The 20,746-nt window shown below is 38.1% G+C and overlaps 1 protein-coding gene across 2 annotated transcripts in view; it reads right to left on the reverse strand.

Annotated features, from left to right (window-relative positions):
• Window positions 1-467: 467 nt before the first annotated feature.
• SPINK5 (serine peptidase inhibitor Kazal type 5) overlaps window positions 468-20,746 on the reverse strand; it is a 76,805-nt gene continuing 56,526 nt past the window's right edge. For both annotated transcript variants that reach the window (XM_086701005.1, XM_086701013.1), the window contains 10 exons: window positions 18,633-18,702; window positions 17,606-17,733; window positions 17,107-17,185; window positions 13,807-13,934; window positions 12,712-12,784; window positions 11,496-11,623; window positions 10,513-10,612; window positions 5,594-5,724; window positions 3,250-3,340; window positions 468-768 (listed from right to left, as the gene is read on the reverse strand). In XM_086701005.1, the coding sequence (XP_086557131.1) occupies window positions 760-768; window positions 3,250-3,340; window positions 5,594-5,724; window positions 10,513-10,612; window positions 11,496-11,623; window positions 12,712-12,784; window positions 13,807-13,934; window positions 17,107-17,185; window positions 17,606-17,733; window positions 18,633-18,702 (937 nt within the window). In that variant the 3' untranslated portion in view covers window positions 468-759. The remainder of the gene's footprint in view (window positions 769-3,249; window positions 3,341-5,593; window positions 5,725-10,512; window positions 10,613-11,495; window positions 11,624-12,711; window positions 12,785-13,806; window positions 13,935-17,106; window positions 17,186-17,605; window positions 17,734-18,632; window positions 18,703-20,746) is intronic.

Here is a 20,746-nt window from a genome sequence, read left to right on the forward strand (position 1 = left end):
CATTTCTTTACCTATTAGAAAATTTGAGATTACATGTGACTTGAATTCTTTTTCTATTGGATTGTGCTGCTCTAGAGACTTGCAACACACTGGTAATTCTCATCTGCTTAGTCTTCTCCCAGACTGTGATATAGGAAATGGTCAATAGGCAACACGACTGAATATGAGAAACTACTGGTTTGTGTCTTTGGATGGTATCTGTGTCACAGAGGTAGTTACGCTCTGCATGGAAATACGGAAGTTACATAGGAGAGCTGATAAAGTGACAGATATGGAAGGTGATTCATAACTGGTTTGGCTTTATACAGCTCTTGAATGCCTGGATCCCATACCTCCCTACCTCTCTTCTAGACATTTCTTCTAACTAGGACAGCAACTTGAAACTGAAAAAAAAGTGAGCATTTTGTGTCCACCAATAGCTTAGCAAGACAAAAGGGTAGTTTTCAGCTTTGAAGAAATCCCAGAAATAGTGTTCTGCTGGGTTTACTTTTATTGAACAAGTAGTTGAACAGACAGCATTGTGATCAGGAGATTTTCAAGCACAGACAGATGGAGATATCTCTGTGCCCTTGGATCACAGATTCTAGGAGGAAAGAGATGGGAAAGACTGAAAGTCAGTGAGTCCATTCCCCCAACAGCACTGTATCATTTTCTATAGTAAATAATAAGCTCTGAAGAATTCTTTGTATATACAGATGGTGAGAGGCGATTCAGAATTAGGGCATATATTTTCCCTCATGGCTTTCACCAATTCTTCCATCATTTGTCCTGGAAGAGAAGATGGATAGTTTAGGTGCTAGAAACTCAGAGATATAATAGAGATGTGGGCTATACATTTATAGTTATGTTGTAGTTAAAGAAATCCACAGATTACTGCATTCTGCCAAGAACTCACCATTTAAAATCACTTCCACATTTATTCAATTGATTCAATGAGTACTGAACACCTAGTACATACTACCTGTTGAGACAGATACAAATACGAACTCTGTGCTTGATTACATGTGGTCCTCATGGTAATGAAAAGAGGTAGGTGTCATTAACATCGTTTCACAGAGCAGGGAACTGAGCTCTAGAGAAGGCTAGTGACTTGCCAAGGTCTCACATTTGGTCAGAACTTAAATCCAATTCCTCCAACACTAATGCTTTACTATTATAGCTTCTTGGGTTGTAAGAATTTAATCATCTCTCTGATTTTTAGAAGAAGGCAAGGGCCTCAGGAAGTTTTCTTCCATATTCCTGTGCGTTATCAGCTAGTACCACCTGGAGCACCAGCAGCACTGTTGTTCCAAACCTAAACCTCCAGTTTAGTCCTCACATCCACCCCAGGAGATTTACTTTGGTTTGAAAGTGGAAATCTATGGTCTCGTTACATCTTTGAAAATCTTTGTCAGGAAATTTCCTTTCAAGGTAGCTAATTTTTATTTAATTGAGATATGTAATCCCTTTTCTAGAGCTCCTGGTTTTCAGAATCTCCTGATAACCAAGGGATAGTAGCAGAGCATAAGCTCTGAAGTCAGAAGACCTATACCAGACCCAAAATGTAATACTGAATAATTCTGGTAATTGCAGGATCTTCCCTGGGTTGATTTTCTATAAAATCGGAAAGATAATAATCCCTGTCCTAATCACAGGCCTACTGTGAAGATGCGCACAAGGAAAGAGCACATAAAATTCTGAGTTACATAAATCATAGTAGTTATCGTACAATAGAAAATACTTCTTAGATATTAAATGTAAGTATGCATTCTAGGATCCTCGGTCTGTTATTCCAGGAAAGTTGTGATCTGGCGTTTAATTCATTCTTCAGACTCCAGACTGTCTTATAGAATCTTTCTATACAGGAACAAAGTTCAGGCAATAGGTTTCGACCTCCAGGACACGCATCATCATAGTCATCAGAGCAATGCTGGGCCATCACCCACCTGTACAACCTTGGTGTATCCAAGATCACACCACGAATCCTACAGAGGGAACTGAACCCGTGTTCGGGACATCTTTTGTTCTAATGATTTATTCCATCATCTAACACCATAAATAAGTCCTGCTGTTAATAATGTCTGTTACATAATTCTAGTGGAAAGAACACACCCAAAAATGAAAGGAAGGCACTCTCTTACAAAACCTTTTATAATGCTTAGCCCTGGCAAGATTCTTCCTTATTTGAATGAATACATCTTATCAGTATTTCCTATGGCAAATTCCTCATAAAGTACTTTTTGTCAACTTGTCTACATGAGATAACAGCATGATATGGTCGGAGGTGTGGTCTTTAGAATTCACATAAAGAGTATTTTTACGTCCCTGCCCTGAGTTATATGTAACAGGGTATGTTTGTGAGATGGGAGGGATAGTATATTCTGTCAATAAGGAACAAACCATTAAGAATTTAAATGTAATAGTTAAAAAAGAATTTATATGTAATAAGACAGCAAACACAATAATAGGAGTAGAGCAAAAGTTTATACCTTTTCTTTATGGATGTGTAGAATCCAGAGAAAAGAGATGACTGTCAAGCACACACGAGGAAAAAGGAAGGTCTCCTGATTTCACCGCTATACTCTGCCTACTCTACCTGGCCTTCTAGCCGCTAACGTAAAACCCAAAACACCTAGCTTACGCCTCTTATTTTTCCAGTTTGCCATGTCAAGGCTCACTGAGTAGTTCTTTTGAACATGGTCTCATCTAGTGTTGCTTCAGAGCCCCAAATCTGGCAGAGAGGTTTCCAATTCCATTATTGCCAAAGCTTTTTACGGCAGTGGAGTGGCATGAAACCAGTTGTGAATAATAAGAAATATTTTTTTAGTAAATGTAATTGATTAAAATATTTTGTTTTATTGAATACAAATATATATTTTAACATCAAATGTAAATTTATTAAGCTATAATTCGTTAATATTATTAAAAATACATAAGCACTCTACCAGGGTCTGTTACTCTAAGTTTATACTATGGACTCTTTGTCTAAGTTCATACTTAGACAAATGTCCCCTGACGGGACATTGCTTATAAACAATCTCTTAATGATCCCAGTAAACAGTAAATATTTTTAAAATATTAACTATTATATTATTATCCCTGCATATTTCAGTAATTACTTAATTATCTTCACAAGGAAGACATGACCAGTTCTGGGGTCACGTGACCCAGTGTCACTTCCCTAGCCGAGAAACGTCCATCAGCCAGTGGAAGACACAGAAGCAGAACCAATTGGCTCTGACACTGTAATCACGAATGTGGTGTACTTACAGATGCTGGCACATCAAGAGGTGTTGTTTCTGGGGTGCTGTTCTCTTCACACTTCCCTTCACTGCGTATGTGTGTGTTAGTCTGGCGTATTCTAAAACAGAACAGAGGAAATTTAAAGGCTGGAAAAACTCACAGTTATAATGAGAAAACAACAACAAGGATCAATGTGGGTGACATCTGGGCATCACACCAGAACTGAAATTAAAGGTAGGACCTGGGATCTGAATTCAACTATTTTCCAGTAGGGATCACCCAGGTTCAGTCCTCTCTTCAGATTCAGCTCCAAATTCATTCTCCAGTCCTAGATCCATTCCATCGCATTTCAATCCACCTATCTACTTATGAAATTGTTCAATGTTGGAAATAAACCTGGAAACTATCTAGTCCAAAGCCATTATTTTACAGATGGGAAAACTAGATAATGTGGGATTACAAAATATAATACATATATATAATAAAATATGTAAAATATACTAAATATAAAATATAGATTTTATAAAATATAACAATACATAATCAGTTTGAATTTTATTGCTGGAAAAAATCTTAAAAGGTATGAAATCTTAATGCCTCTCTTAAGAAATATCATATATTAAATATCTACTCGTTTGCCTCTGTGATGAGAAACTCACTATCTATCAAGATAATTTGCCTTGTCTTTGGACATTGCTCAAGTCGAAATGGCTTCCCTCTAACTTCCTCTGAGAACACAGAAACCAGTACTATTCTCTCTTGCTTGGATAGCCTGGATCTTCTCTCCGTAATATATATTTCCAGTTCCTTTAGGTAAAAAATCCATCCTGAGGCATGCTTTATTAATATTTTTACCATTGAAGTGTGTGACTCAATGTTCCCTTGACTAGAGTATCACTTGTTATGGGTTTATACAGTTAATGGAATGACTAAAGAACACTGGGTGGATAATTTAGGCTCTGACCTTTACAGTAATGGGAAGTTGAAAATTTTCTGGGCTGAAGAGAAGGCATATATAAAACAAATTCCTGAATGGTTGCATTCATTTCTTGAATGGAGATTTCTTAATTCTTAAAACTCTGTAAGATCCATGGATGGATTTCAGGAGATTTATGTGCCCATAAATAATAAACATACAAATTATTAATGTTGCTTCATTTTTCTTCTTTGCTGGAAAGAGGTAACTTTCTCCATATTGACAAAGAAATTTTTGATCCCCAAATGTTTAAAGAACTACCACCTTGGATACAACAGTAGTGTAGTGGAAAGAAAAGAAAACTGTATTTAGATCTAAACCAACAAGGTTAAAATCCTGTTTGATCTACTTCCTAGCTTTGTGACTTTAAACAAATTACCTAGACTCTCTGAGCCTCAGAGTCATCCTCTGTACAATATAGTGAGGATTCAGTGAGAGGATTAAAGTGCAAGTGCTTTACCTACAGATGTGAGAACACATAAAAAAGTTTTCAGATGTTATTCTAAGTATATGAACTGCAGAGTGTACCATCCTCACATTCTGACCTTTGCTTATAGTGTCCTCAGAAGACTAGAACATACATGGACTACAGTGTAAATCTAGGTGGGGTGAGGCAGGATGGAAAAGTCAAGATTTGTCACCATGCTTTCACTTCGAGCTGGCCCAATGGAGGCTGGGAACGGAGGGGAGGGCAAGACAGTATTTGAGCAGAAAAGCAACAGAGCTAAAACCAATGATGACAGTATAAAAACAAATCCCTTATATTTAATTTCAAATAAAAATGGCAATTCTTCTTAACAACCTGGTGAAGCCAGCTGGCTCAGAGAACAGTGTGCACTTCTCCAGTGGAAAAACTGAATCTCAGAATGATAATATGCCCAAGATGCACAAATCTGAGAGCCCACAGCAAGTCTGCCATTTGTTCCCAGTTGCTTTCTCTTGCATGACACCACTTCTTCACCAAGAAGACCTGGAGAGGATCTGAAATACCTGGCTATCAGGTAGTCAATAGGCCCAGTAGAGATTATAGGCTGGGCTGACTCAACATAGCAATAATTCTCAACTTTTTCCTTTTTATATAGTGGGTGGATGATGTTCACATTCTCCTGAGTATACATGGGCTAATAGAGACTTTCTCTAATTGTTATAACCCCACCACTTTTCCTTTCTCTTCTACTCAGTAAAATATGTAAGCAATTTAGCCAAAAGGATAATCTTCAGTCTTCTCTATTTTATATATGAATAAGATCGTCCACAAATTTTGAATTTTTAACTGTTATGGTTAGTAAATTGGTACAACACACCTCAAATTGCTATCAGTGCAGTACTGTGGGTCAACACCACAGTCAAGAACCTCTACCCTTGAAGATATAGTAGTGCAACTTGTAGACTTACAGGTTTTCATGACAGAGCATGCAGGGATTGTTGTACGTCTGGCCATCATCACCACAGACAGGATGTAAATTCTTTGGGCAAAGGTAACCCATCTTGGGTAATACTCGGTAGTGTTTGCACATCTCAGAATCCTGAGCAAGCAAAACATAAATCAGATTTTGTCAATGGCACTCAAGAGGAATGGGCTTGGAAAAACCTTTTGATTTCCTCAGTCACATCTGAATAAAAGATTAGTAAAGGAACTGTAACATAGGTCATAGACACTCACTATTTAAAAATCAACCAATCCACTTCTAAATAACTCATGATTCAAAGTAATGTAGAAGTGTTTTGAACTGAATGATGACAAAACTACCAGATGTCAAATCACAGCAGCTAAAGCAGTGATATGGGGACAGTTGTAACAATTTTATAATTGGCAAAGAAGAAAGTTTTTTTTATTTTTAAAAAAAAATTTTTTTTTCAACGTTTTTATTTATTTTTGGGACAGAGAGAGACAGAGCATGAACGGGGGAGGGGCAGAGAGAGAGGGAGACACAGAATCGGAAACAGGCTCCAGGCTCTGAGCCATCAGCCCAGAGCCCGACGCGGGGCTCGAACTCACGGACCGCGAGATCGTGACCTGGCTGAAGTCGGACGCTTAACCGACTGCGCCACCCAGGCGCCCCTAAGCCAAGAAGAAAGTTTTAAGATCAGTGACCCAAACTTCCATGTCGAGAAGCTAGCAAATAATAAACAAACTAAACTCAAAGAAAATAGAAGAAAACAATAATACAGAAGAGAAATTAATGAAATAGAAAACAGAACAAAGCCAACCACTGGTTGTTTAAAAAGATTAATAAATTGATAAACCATTTGCAAAACTGATAAAAAGTCAAGAAATATACATTAGCAATATTAAAAATAAAAAGGGGGTTTCACTAGATATAGATATTAAAGCATGATGTGGATATGTTATAGCTATATGCCAATAAACATGACAACTGAGATGAAACTAATAAATTCCTTGAAAACCACTCTTTGAAACAGACTGAAAAGAGAAAATTTAATAGTATCATATCTGTAGCCACTCATACAGAAATACTTGTTTGCTAGTATAGTTGTTTAGACAAATAATTAAAACATCCAAATGGACTGCTTTAGATTATGATGAGTTCCATATTAATAGATAATCAGGGAGAATTTAGACAAGCACCGTCTATGAATCACTGACAAAGGCAGGACTGAACCACATATATCCTTAGTATTTTTTCATGTATCTGCTGCTACAAGGTTCAAAACTACTAGGATAAAGCATTATACGGAAACAACAAAGACAGGCTGCTTCTCTTTTTTCTTCTTTTTTATTTTTAAAAAAAAATTTTTTTTTCAACGTTTATTTATTTTTGGGACAGAGAGAGACAGAGCATGAACAGGGGAGGGGCAGAGAGAGAGGGAGACACAGAATCAGAAACAGGCTCCAGGCTCTGAGCCATCAGCCCAGAGCCTGACGCGGGGCTCGAACTCATGGACCGTGAGATCGTGACCTGGCTGAAGTCGGACGCTTAACCGACTGCGCCACCCAGGCGCCCCTCTTCTTTTTTATACATTAAAAAAAATTTTTTTTGATGTTCATTTATTTTTGAGAGAGAGAGACAGAATGCAAGCAGGCGAGGGGCAGAGAGAGAGGGAGACACAGAATCCGAAGGAGGCTCCAAGCTCTGAGCTGTCAGCACAGAGCCCGACATGGGGCTTGAACTCACAAACTGCGAGATCGTGACCTGAGCCAAAGTCAGATGCTTAACTGACTGAGCAACCCAGGCATCCCTGCTTCTCTTTTTTCTTATGTACTACAACAACTCTGAACCAAGTATGGTTGATTCTACCTTCAGAGCAGACCCAGGATCCAACCACCTCTCACGACTTCTACCACCACTGCCGTGGTATAAACTACCATCATCTCTTCCATTGATGACTGCTATGACTAACCAGCTGTCCAGATTTTGCTCTTGCCTCCCTGTAGTTTATTTTCAATACATTATGCAAAGTTATTCTTTTAAAAAATAAATCAGATCATATCACTCCTCTTTATAAAACCTTGGTTCAGAATGATAGTCAGTGTCTTTATTTTTTAAATATTTTTTAATGTTTTAGTTATTTTTGAGACACAGACAGAGCATGAGTGGGAAGGGGCAGAGAGAGAGGGAGACACAGAATTTGAAGCAGGCTTTAGGCTCCAAGCTGTCAGCACAGAGCCCGACACGGGGCTCGAACTCATGGACCATGAGATCATGACCTGAGCCCAAGTCTGAGGCCCAACCAACTGAGCCACCCAGTATCTTTACTGAGGGGCCCCTCAGTATCTTTAGTCTGGTCTACAAAATCCTATATAATATGGCCTTCTGTTACTTTAATGACCTCCTCTTCTATGGCTCTCTTTGAGGTTACTCTACTTCAGCTACACTGGATTCTTTGTTGTCTTTAACCCCTTCCTTGGAGCTTTGCTATTCTTTTCTTGGAATGCTGTCTTCTCACTTACGTGCATGGAATCAATCCCATTAGGTGTTGGTGTAAATGTCACCTCAGAGTGCTTGCCTGTACAGGCTACTTAAAGTTGTATCCCCCCCTTACTCCGATCCCAGTATTTGCTACATCGTTATTTTATTTAATACCCCCTTGGATTTACACTTTATTCATTCATGTTATCGATTACCTATGTTCTTCAAATATAAACTCCATGAGTGTAGATAGTGTCGTCTGCTGTGTTTATGGCTATCATTCTCATACACATAAATAATGCTTGGAAAATGTGGGTGTTCAATAAACATTTGTCAAATGAATGGATGGATGATGAAATGAATAATGGATATGGTTCTCATCTCCGAGGAAAAGCTCAGCTCAAAATGACATTGTACATTAGGAAGAATCTTGATGAGGCTTCTGGTCTGCTGGCAATATCTCATTTCTTGACCTAGGTGCTATTATCACAGGTGTGGTCCCTTTGTGATATTTCATGTAGCTGTACACTCATGAAAAGCATACTTCTTCTATATGACTATTATACTTCAGTAAAATGTTTAAAAAAAAAAAAAGAACAGATTTTATTATTCCCAGTAGCCAAGATACAGAAACAACCTAAATGCCCATCAGTGGATGAGTGGATAAAGAATATGTGTTATAGGAATGCCTGGGTGGCTCAGTGGTTAAGCGTCCGACTTCAGCTCATGTCATGATCTTTCAGTTTGTGAGTTTGAGCCCCGCATTGGGCTCTGTGCTGACAGTGCAGAGCCTGGAGCACGCTTTAGATTCTGTGTGTGTGTTTCTCTCTGCTCTTCCCTCCCTCATTCTCGGTCTCTTTCAAGAATAAATAAACATTAAAAAAAATTTAAAAAAAAGAATATGTGTTATATACACACCCATACACATCCACACACACCCACGCCACTGGAAAGAAGGAATTCCTACCATTAGAAAGAAGGAAATCCCATAATTTATGACAACTGAAATGAATCTTTAAGGCATAATGCTAGAGTCAGACAGAGAAAGACAAATACTCTATGATATCACTTATATGTGGAAACCAAAAATTCAAAGTCAGAAACAGAGTATAGAATGATGGTTACCAGGGAAATAGGATTGGGGGAAATGGGAGATATTGGCCAAAGGGTACAAATATTCAGCTATAAGATAAATAAATTCTGGGGGTGTAATATACAGCATGGTGATTATAGCTAATAATGCTGTATTAGATACTTGAAAGTTGGTAAGTGAAAAATCTTAAATGTTCTCAACACACACAAAAATCGTAATTATGTGAGATGATGGCAATGTTTGCTAACACTACGGTGGTATCATTTTGCAACAAAGAAGTGTACTAAATCAACACACTGTACATCTTAAATTCACACAATGTTATATGTCAATTATATCTCAATAAAGCTGGGGAAGAAAGAACAGATTTGTGAATAGTTTATCTTCATGCTTATGGGATTCCTAGCGAAGTGTCTAATTTACTAGAAATATGTCATTACTATGTATTTCACTAGTGCAACTCATCTATTATCCTACTTAAATTGGGCAAATAATAAGATAAAATTCATGTTTGATACTTTTCTTTCTTTTTTTCTTGGTCATCGGACTAGGTGCTAAAGTCTCACTTTTAGGGGCCAATTTGATATTCTACTTCATGAGTATACTTCATGTTCTCTTACCCCCCCTTTCCTCCTTTCTAGTCCCCACCTTGGCAAAGCTCTAAAAAAGCAAACAGTGGAGCGCTTGGTTGGCTCAGTTCATTAAGCGTCCAGCTTCGACTCAGGTCATGATCACATGGTTCATGAATTTGAGCCTGACATTTGGGCTCTCTGCTGCCAGAGCAGAGCCCACTTCAGATCCTCTGTCTCCCTCTCTCTCAGCCCCTCTCCCACTCGCACTCTCTCTCTCAGGCTAATTTACACTAAGGTATACATTACTGATGGCCTTCAACTTGTATTTTGAAGAAGCAAGTTTTAACCACTGTGAATTGCTGATTGGTGGAATTTCACAAGTTTGAACATGCTCAGCACACCACTCTGGGCTATTGGGAGGAGGGCTGGTTTGGGGATGGGGAGCAAAAGGAAGCTGGATGAGGAGTCTTTCTGGTCTGCTAAAATTATTTATTGGACCACATGAGCAATAAGTCACATTCATGTTTTAAAATGTTGAAAACGTACTAAATTGGCTTGGAGCAGGACTAATAATCTAAAAGTGCACAGAATAATATGCCCAGTCATCCCAGAACTCTCACTGAGCATGAAGTACAGACAAAGGATTTGGAGTTACACTGGATTAGCCTTTCCAAGGCCTTTCCATAGAAATGAAGTTCATGGAGAGCGAGTGGCAACACGCCCCAAGCATAGGTACTTTAAGTTAATGAGTAGCTTTTCTGAAGCAGCCATTCTTACCAGAGAAGAACTGGAGGAAGCTGGGCTGTTTTTCTCTGCAGAAGATCTAATGTGGGATGACTTTTCTCGAATTCTTGCCCTTTCCAAAGCTTCTTTTTGACTATAGAAGAAGACAGAAGGTAGTTTAAAGGTATAGCCACAAAGACTACCTCCTATAACTTCCAGGGGGATGTTAAGTAACCCTGAATAAAATGTGATATAGAACATTCAACCAGAGGATGATGTAAAGAAAGGTACACAAAGGCAAACTGGTTTAGAGTGCTCATCACTTAATCGACATATAACCTTGGACAAGTTGCTTCAATTCCTTGAGATTAGCTTTCCTAGAACATAAAAAGAGGGTAGTATTGATGATTCTTATCTCCAGGAACATACTACAAAGAGCTAAAAAAAATACTGATTATTATTATCATGTTCACACAGTGTTTTTCATAGTCATGCTCATTAATCTCTATCATGTCCAATGTCCCCAAATATGGTTGTTTGTCAAAATAACCTAGAAACCCTTTCTAAAAAACAAGTTCCTTAGCTCTGAATTTTCTGACAATATATTTTGGGGTGTAAAAATCTATATTTCTTAAAAAGAAAGACTTCTCTGATGAGTCTGATCTAGTCACGGAACAAAGATCTGGAACAATTTCTTGTAGCTATGATCCTGAGAGTTGAAAAAAATTTTTCTTTTGAGTGACACAGTTAGTAGATATCATAGTTAGAATTTACACCTGGATTTCCTGTCTCCAAGTCCAAGTGTTCTTTCTCCTATACCAGGTGTTCTCAACTTTTAAGGGCCTTGAATCTAAAGACTTATTTTAAGGATTCCATTGATTTGTCTGCACACATTTATTTAACCAGCAGCTCCTAAAAATGCAATTTCCACATATCCTATCTCCATGCTTTAATAAAAACTCCTTTTTGCATTGAAAAATATAAAAATAAAAATGCAATTGCCCCACTGAAGAGGGTAACAGGATCCTCTTACTCACATGATAGTTCTGCACATGTAGCACTTGTTTTTGTATAACTTTCCATCAGCACCTCGCACGGGGTCATTCTCTCGCGTGCACATGAGCTCATCATTCCTCACGTACTCCCGAAAGTTACTGCACTCATCCTAGAAAATGAGAAAGGGCAAGTGAACAGGATTTTCCCCCTTCTTGGCTTGGTGGCTTTCTCAAACTTGATTTCAGAAAGTCTTTTCTTAGCTCTGAGTTCAGACTCAGTGCACTTCCCCTGACAATGTAGGCCAAGGAGCACCCAGACTTTAAACTTTCCATCCCCCACTTCATTCTGAATCTCTCTGCACTGGTCCCAAAAATGCAGGGGGGTAATTCTTGACAGATCTCCTTGTCTCCCTTGTCTCCCTTTCCTTCCTTGCTTCCTTTCTTCCTTTCTCTCATTTTCCACATGAGGTGTACTCTTGACCCAAGGACAATATCACAGGAATCTAATGCTATAAATGTGATTATTATTGCAAAGGACTGAACATGTCTTCTTTGCATTGAAAAGTAAATAGAAAAGGCAGCATCACACATACACACTATTGAGTCATTGATGCTCAGAAAGCCATCTGGAGGAAACAGAAAAAAGAGATCAAGGAGAGAAGCTGAAGAGGAAGCTTTGAAATTAGTTTATATTGCCTGAATTGTAAAAATCAATGTCAACAAACTACCTGAAACCTCATTTCACATTTAGTGTCAGAGATAAGCATGCAGTTGAGGTTGTAAAGATTTTTATACTCTATTTTTCAATCCCTATTTCTCCCAAAGAGGAGAGAATAAAGCAATAGTGGACACACACTGCAGGAGAATTCTCTACAAAATTGAGAAAAATGTTAAACCTTAAGGACAGAAAAAAATGTTGTTATAACCAAAATGCAAATATTAGCAGAGTCTCTTTTCTTTGAAGCAAGACATTAGCATTTTTATTATCAAAAAACTGGAGAATGTAAGATGCTGAGGATAGATGGCAAAATAGTCATCTTCATATCTTTTAAGAAATAATCTTTGTGGGGTGCCTAAGTGGCTCCGTGGGTTGAGTGTCCAACGTGAGCTCACGGTTTGTGAGTTCTCAGCCCAGCATCGGGCTCTCTGCTGTCAGTGTGGAGCCTGCTTTGGATCCTCTGTCCTCCTCTCTCTGTTCTGTCCCTCCCCTGCTCGTGCTCTATCTTTCAGAAATAAATAAACATTAAGAAAAAATAACCTTTGCGTCATTTGAGGGCTTGGTGTTTGAGTTTTCTTCATCGTTCATTTTTCTTTCATTAGCTTCTCGCTCACTGCAGAATAAAAAAGCCTAGATCATTTTTTTTATAGGGTTATTAGTGAGTTTTTTAAACTAAGTATTTCTCTAATTCTAAACCTTAGCAAATCTAACACCATTTTCTCGTATCTAAAAAATATCTAATATCTATCTATATATATATTTACTAATGAGTCCTAATTGTTGGAATTGTCATAATTCATTTGTGGCAATGTTATCAACTTTCATAAATTCAGCTACTATGCTGTCACCCGAATGATATATGCTCCTAGAAGGCCATTGCATGTTTTCCTTAGTAAAATATTTGTATGGCCCTCATGTGGTGTGATGTTTCATTTCTCTTTTTTTCTTTTTCTTATTAAATTAGAACTGAACTCTCCAATATTCATTTTCATTATATAGTTATATTGCTTTAAAGTTTATAAATGTTTAAAAAATATTATCTCCTTGAATCCCCACAGAAAGTCTATTATGTAGTAATTTCTTCCTTTATATATAAGAGGAAGTGAAACACTGCAGAGTGAACTGGCATGTCCCGTGTTCCTCAGCTCCTGAAAGTCCGTGATTTTGGCACACTTTACAACAGCTGTCTCCCTGTCCCAGATGCTCCAGGTACAATTATGCTTCTCATTATCAAAATGAAAATTTCTTATGAGAGTGTTCTAGAAGCTTACTGTCCTCTTCTAAAGTGAAGGCCTACTCTATTTTTAATGTGTGATGCCCAGGGTCTTAACTTTTAAATTAAAAAGAATTATCTCTAGGGCACCTGGGTGGCTCAGTCACTGGTTGAGTGTCGAACTTAGGGTCAGGTCATGACCTCATGATTTGTGGGATCGAGCCCCACATTGGGCTCTCCAGTGTCAGAGCAGACCCGCTTCAGATCTTCTGACCCCCTCTCTTTCTGCACTTCCCTGACTCACTCTCTCTCTCTCAAAAATAAATATTAAAAAAGAGACAAAAAAAACATTACAAAAAAATAACTGTCTCCTCACAAATGAGCACAACGTGCCAAAGTGATTGATAAACCTCTTCACGTACAAGATGCTCTGACACATAGCACACTTGTTGACGTGCATCTTGCCATCGGGGCCTCGAACAGGGTTATTTTCTCTTGTGCAGATAAGCTTTCCCTCTCTCACCATGTTCCGGAATTCATGGCATCGATCCTGAGGAAAAAAAGAGATGTTACCATGATAGTCTGATCTCTAAAACTTAAAAAAAAATTTTTCTAATGTTTATTCATTTTTGAGAGATGGAGAGAGACAGAGCACAATCAGGGTAGGGGCAGAGAGAGAGGGAGACACAGAATCCGAAGCAGGTTCCAGGCTCTGAGCTGTCAGCACAGAGCCAGATGCAGGGCTCGAACTCACAAACCGTGAAATCATGACCTGAGCCAAAGTCGAACGCTCAACCGACTAAGCCACCCAGGCGCCCCTGATCTCTAAAACTTTAAGTGTAACTTGCGAGATATAAACTTATAATACTTAAGGGGGGAAATAAAAATCTAGAGACAACAAAATGTTGGAGATGGAATGTGTTTCAAAGGAACTTTATTCAATATCTGCTTATGAAGTTAGAATCCTCTCCATAGCATCCCAGTGGAATTTTACTACTGTGTCAGGCAGCCTGTAGTGTGTTAACACAATTTGCAGCAGGCTGAGTGCTACACCTGTCTCCCTGCACCTCTACGTAATATTCCACACATACAAAAGCCCTGGAGTGAACTGAAAGATGCTCTCTTGGCAAAAATCAAGTCTGTATTATCATATGCCAGGCATTTTGTTGTATGCTGTAGTGGATTTCCTTTGGTTGTCATAAAAAAACCTAGAAGAGGGGCGCCTGGGTGGCGCAGTCGGTTAAGCGTCCGACTTCAGCCAGGTCACGATCTCGCGGTCCGTGAGTTCGAGCCCCGCGTCAGGCTCTGGGCTGATGGCTCAGAGCCTGGAGCCTGTTTCCGATTCTGTGTCTCCCTCTCTCTCTGACCCTCCCCCGTTCATGCTCTGTCTCTCTCTGTCCCGAAAATAAATAAAATAAAACGTTGAAAAAAAAAAAAAAAAAAAAAAAAAAAAAAAAAACAAAAAAAACCTAGAAGATAAACATTCATTATCCTCATTTTATAGATGAGAAAATAAGGCTCAAAGTGATGAAGTAATTAAAGTCAACATTGGAATTGTGTTCAGAAATCTGTTAACAAGCTTTCCCGTCTTCTGGGCTTTCACCTGGCAGAGAATAAAACTCCTAAGCACTTGTAAGAAGGTAATGTGGCTTTGTACATTCATTGAAAAATAAGAACCTTAAAAAAAAGGCAATGGAACGGAGTCCAAAGGACCTGGAAATTTTTGGACATCTACAGAAATCTGTAAGTTCAAAGAGCCAAAGTAGAGACATGGGAAGATGCCCTTGAAAGACACCGCTAGTAACCTAGATGATAGTTAACCTTCTTTCTTTAAAGTGTGATACCCATGAACAACTCCAGAACTACTTTTAACTGCAGCAGTAAAAAAGTCCTCTGGAATTGAATACTTGATCCAAATACTAAATATCTCACAGCCATCATTTTTGGGAGTTGCTGGAATTATTTCCTTTTCCATACACTCCAAATGCCACACACTTATATGTTTATGATAGCACCATATTGCAATCTTTGCTTTATGGGTGCAATCTCCGGCTTTTCTATTTATTACCTCTGTGTAGTTAACTTCCCTTGAGTTTTTCTCAACTGAAAAATTGCAACAGTACCGCCTACTGCATTGATTTTGGGAAGGCCTGTTTATTAGTGTTTTTAAGGAGGTATAACTGACGTACAATATTATACTAGTTTCAGGTATACAACATAGTGATTTGGCACTTGCATACTTTGCAAAATGGTCATCACAATAAATCTAGTTACCATCTGTTACCATATAAAGTTAATACATTGTTACTGACTATACTCCCCATGTGTACTTTATATCCCCGTGACATTTATTCTAGAACCAAAAGTTTCTACTGGGCTGGTTTATATGATGATGCATGTGTTCTGTGAAAAATTTTACTTTGCATTTGTAGGTAAGACCATAGTTCTCTTTTTGCCACAAAACACACACAGACAATGTCTGGATATTTTTCATATATGAATGTAGACAGTATTTTTTGTTTGAAATTTGTAAAATAGATATTAAAAAAAGAAAAATATTGACCAGGATTACAAATAGAATAGATGGCTCGAAGAGATCATTTAGAGTTGGATAACAAAATCTTTTCTCAAGCCCATTCATTTACCAAAATGCACATGCCCAACATATTTTTAAAAAATGAAAATTATTATTCATGGTTCATTTTGTAAGTCAGTATAGACCTAATGAAAAGTTCCCTCATTAATGGGAAAACTTCCCTGGGGAAACTTCACAATTTCTCTTTTCTAATTGGAGTCCATAGATGGATTGGAGGAGATTGTGCTGTGTCAAAGTCTATGTGTTAGTATTATAAAGCAGTGAACATTGTTTTTTCTATTATTTTTTTAATGTTTATTTTTGAGAGAGAGAGAGAGACAGAGAGAGAGACAGAGACAGAGACAGAGACAGAGACATGGGGCTCAAACTCACAAAACAGGAGATCATGACCTGAGTTGAAATAAAGAGTCTGATGCTTAACCGACTGAGACACCCCATTGCTCCTTGAACATTATTTTTAAAGCCCAAATTGGGGGCACATGTGTGGCTCAGTTGGTTAAGGATCTGACTTGGGCTCGGGTCATGATCTCACGGTTTGTGGGTTTGAGCCCTGCAGTGGGCTCTGTGCTGACAGCTCAAAGCCTGGAGTCTGCTTCGGACTTCAGTGAGTCTGGGTCTCCCTCTTTCTCTGCCCCTCCCCCACTAGCTCTCTCTCTCTCTCTCTCTCTCTCTCTCTCTCTCTCAAAAATGAGTAAACATTAAAAAAATTAAAAAAAAATTTAAAGCCCAAATTGAATACAAGATGACACTGGACCACCAAGTCAAGAATTTATCATCAGAGCTCCAAGTTTTTGATATTTGCTTTCTTGTTTGTAATTTTGGTGTCTGTTTGCTTAATTGTTTGTTTATTTGTTTGTTTTAAAACCTCAGAGAAGAAATCCCTTTGATAACAACCAAAACTTGACACTTGTCACTGGTCCTGCAAACAGGTGGTTACGTGCATCAGAGTTGCTTTTAGGGCACTGGTTCACATGCTGTTTCTTTGCCACATCTGGCCATGGTTTCCTGTTTATCATTATGCCCACAATGAGTGAGTTCAGTTGGCATTCCATCAATATTTGTTGAAAGAATTAACCTTACAATCAAGCATCCAGCTTTAAGTGTTAGGATGTCTAACACGCACTACCTGGTTTTCATTGCTCTTTTCCCCTGTGTTTCTCATGTTGTCCTCCTCTTTCTTTTTTTTTTCAGCTGCTTCCCTTTCCCTTGAAGAAAAAAATGGGGGAAAAAAAAAACAAAAACATTTCAGCAGAGTGAACAAACACCTCATTAATAATTAGATCGGTTTTATTTTTTTCATTAAAAAACATTTTTTTAATGTTTATTTATTTTTGAGCGAGAGAGATAAACAGAGCATGAGTGGAGAAGGAGCAGAAAGAGAGAGTCATGGAACCCGAAGCAGGCTTCAGGCCCTGAGCTGTTAGCACAGAGCCTGATGCAGGCCTCGAACTTATGAACCACAAAATCATTACTTGAGTCAAAGTCAGATGCTTAACTGACTAAGCCACCCAGGCGCCCTGATCTGTTTTAAAAAAAAAGTCATTTTCTCAAACTGATGAGAAAGGAGAAACGGTTATTATACTGTAATATTCACAATTAAAGCCCCATTTTTGAAAAATACTCACAGTTTGTCCTTACACATGGCACATTTATTGCCGTGTGTTTTGCCATCTGGACCCCGAACAGGGTCACTTTCTCGGGTGCAGATAAGTTGTCCATTTTTCATTTGGCTTCTAAACTCATCACACGTATCCTAAAAATAAGGAAAGACGATATTGGAAATGACTATTTTCACATAGTATTTGATTGGGCTTGAAAGTCTGAAGATTTTGACTCAAGAGTCAGGAAGCCACTTAACCTTGCTGGGAGGCAATATAAATGACCTACAAACATGACCAGATTCTAATTCCTGGAACCTATAAATATGCTACCTTACATGGCAAGGAAAAATTAAGGTGGAAGATAGAATTAAGATTGCTAATCAGCAGACCTTAAAATGGTGACAGATTATCCTAAATTATCTGTGTGGCTCAGAGTGATCACAAAGGTTCTCAGGAGTGAAAGAGGGAGGCAGGGAAGTCAATATCAGAGTGATGCCGCATGAAAATGATTCAAGTGGACACCGCTCAGTTTAAAGGTGGCCATGAGCCAATGCAGGAAGCCTCTAGAAGTTAGAAAAGGCAACGAAACAGATCTTCTCCACAGCCTCCACAAAGAAACACAGCCCTACTGACACCTTAGTTTTAACACAGTGTGAGATCCAGTTAGGACTTCTGAACTCCAGAAATATAAGATAATGCATCTGTGCTGTTTCAAGCCACTGTCGATAGCAATTTGTTACAGCAGCTGAGCCTCATTCTCCCCATCTATAAAATAAGGTTAAAAAAATGTATTTGATCAGGTTGTTGAGAGAATTAAATAAACTACGATTTATAAAAGTGCTTTGTAATCTGTTAGACTGAAAGATTTCCGTTTGGCATGAAATTTCCACACTGAACAAGTTATCAGCAATACTGACGTTTATGATGGCTTCTGACCTTCTTAGGGCAAAGATCTTAGTTGGCAACATTGACATTCTCTTTCTGTATTTTTGATAGCCAAGTGTTGACTTACAGAAAGACCATTTTTATCAAAATCTAGTTAGTGACTCACCTTTTCTGATGCTGATTGAGTCTCATTTGATCTATAGTCAGAGTGCTTATTTTCCTCTGCTTCTCTTTCTCTGAAAGAGACAAGAGTCAATAGTCATCCTGTTAGTAGAAACTCAGGCTTGGAAGGAGCCTTAGAGTTCATATCCTACATTTCCTTCACAGAGAATCTCTGTGCATCCTCAAAGCTGAGAGTCAGCTTGGTTATTAAGAAACTTCCTCATCACAGGGTCTATAGGGTAGGTAGGTATTCTAGGTAGACAAACTCAAGTAATTTCAAAGTCTCCTTTATTTGTGTCCAAATTTACCTTTAACTTTCGTCCTTTGGTCTTCACAATCCCAGGACAACACAGAACAAGTTTGCTGAACTCATTAGCTCTTCTCGATATTAACTCATCAGATAGTTAGAGGCAAGTTTCAGGTCTCAGGCCCAGTGTCCTCATCTTTTCATGCTACGTCGTGGTTTTTAATACCTCACCAATTCACCAGTCTAGTGCCTTGACTTGTAGATCAACCCATTAGGGTATTAGTTTTTAAAGTATGGAACCCAAGATAGAAAGAAGATAAGTAATCTAGAAAATACCTTAGGATCATGTTTTTTTTTTTTTTTAAACTCTTTTCTGATAAAATATTTATGCCAGTGGTCTCTAAGTTTTCATGCACATTAAGAAACACCTGTGAAATTTAAAAAAATCCAGATCCACTGACTATCCCAACAGGTTTACTGACAAGATCTAGACTGGGACTCTGTAGCCTGATTTTCAACAAGCCAGGTCATTCTGATGCAGTTGGCTCAAGATCTAGTACATTTACTTTTCTTCCCAAGTTTCATTTGGTGTTGTACACAAAACAACATGTGTATGTATGTATATAACATATATACATGTATATATTCTTTTTAGGGAGTTCCCTTTGCATGTATAAGAAATAGGGAAGTGGCAATAAAATAGATCCTGAAGATTCAAACAAATATAAAGTCATGAAATTTTAATCAAGTACTATTGGATGAAGAGGGTACTGTAATGATTCAGTTTAATGCCACTCGAGGGATAATCATGGCTCTGATCAAAAGCCTCCAGTGACCTCTGATCACACATGGAATAAAATCCAATATCCTTCTCTTGGCCTAAAAAAGCCTTATTTAATGTCCCCATATTCATTTTCTGCAATCTTCTATGCAATAATTTTGAGACATGCTGACCTCTTTTCTGTTTTTCAGCTTGGTAATTTTACATCTTGAAAAGTTTTCATGGGTTCTTGCTCTGCCTGAAACTTTCTTCCTCTAGATGTCCACATGGTTCACTTCACTTACTCTTTACGGGTGTCCCTCACACGTCAGGCTTTCCCTGAACACCATAAATAAAGCAGCAACTGCATTCCCCTTATGTTGCCTTACTCTGGTTTATTTTCCATATTACCATCTAGCCCTGTGCTATGTAGTTATTTGTTTATTTATTTATAACTTGTCTGTTCTATATTACATTATAATTACATGGCAGGAACTTTGTCTTGTTCACATGAAGAATGCTTGTCCATGACCAGTGCCTGTTACAATGCAGACAGTCAAAAACCATTCATTGTCAGATGAGTGATTTCTAAAGATTGTAAAAAATATTCCATCTATGTTGTGTTTCGTTAAATACTCCAGATGAGTATCTTATAATATAGATGACAATGATTACATTGGCAAAATTTTATCTTATACATTTTTTGCATTGGAGAATCGTCATTTGTTCCTTAACAAAATTATCTATTAATATATGTGGCAAAAAGAAGCAAAGTCCTAAGTGAAATGCTCTCTCAGTTATGTTAGTCATATCTGCAAAGTAGAAGTTGTGCAAAAGGACAACACAGTGTAGTGCAGGAAATTGTAACATTAGTTATTATTTATTACTATTCATGCTGATGCCTATTATTTACTGGACACTACTGATGGCATTAATAGTGACAATTCACATTTATTGAATGCCTTCTTTGTGCAAGGCACTGTGTAGAGAGTTTTACCTGGTTCTTTTCATTTACCTTTCAAAACAAACACTAGTGGCTATGATGATTATTGTTGCCTCTACCACCATTATAAATATGAGCAGATGAAAGCCTAGGAAAGTGGAATAACCT

This window comes from Puma concolor, chromosome A1 (genome assembly GCF_028749965.1).
Source record: "Puma concolor isolate L17-30 chromosome A1, mPumCon1.1.hap2, whole genome shotgun sequence".
NCBI classification, from domain to species: domain Eukaryota; kingdom Metazoa; phylum Chordata; class Mammalia; order Carnivora; family Felidae; genus Puma; species Puma concolor.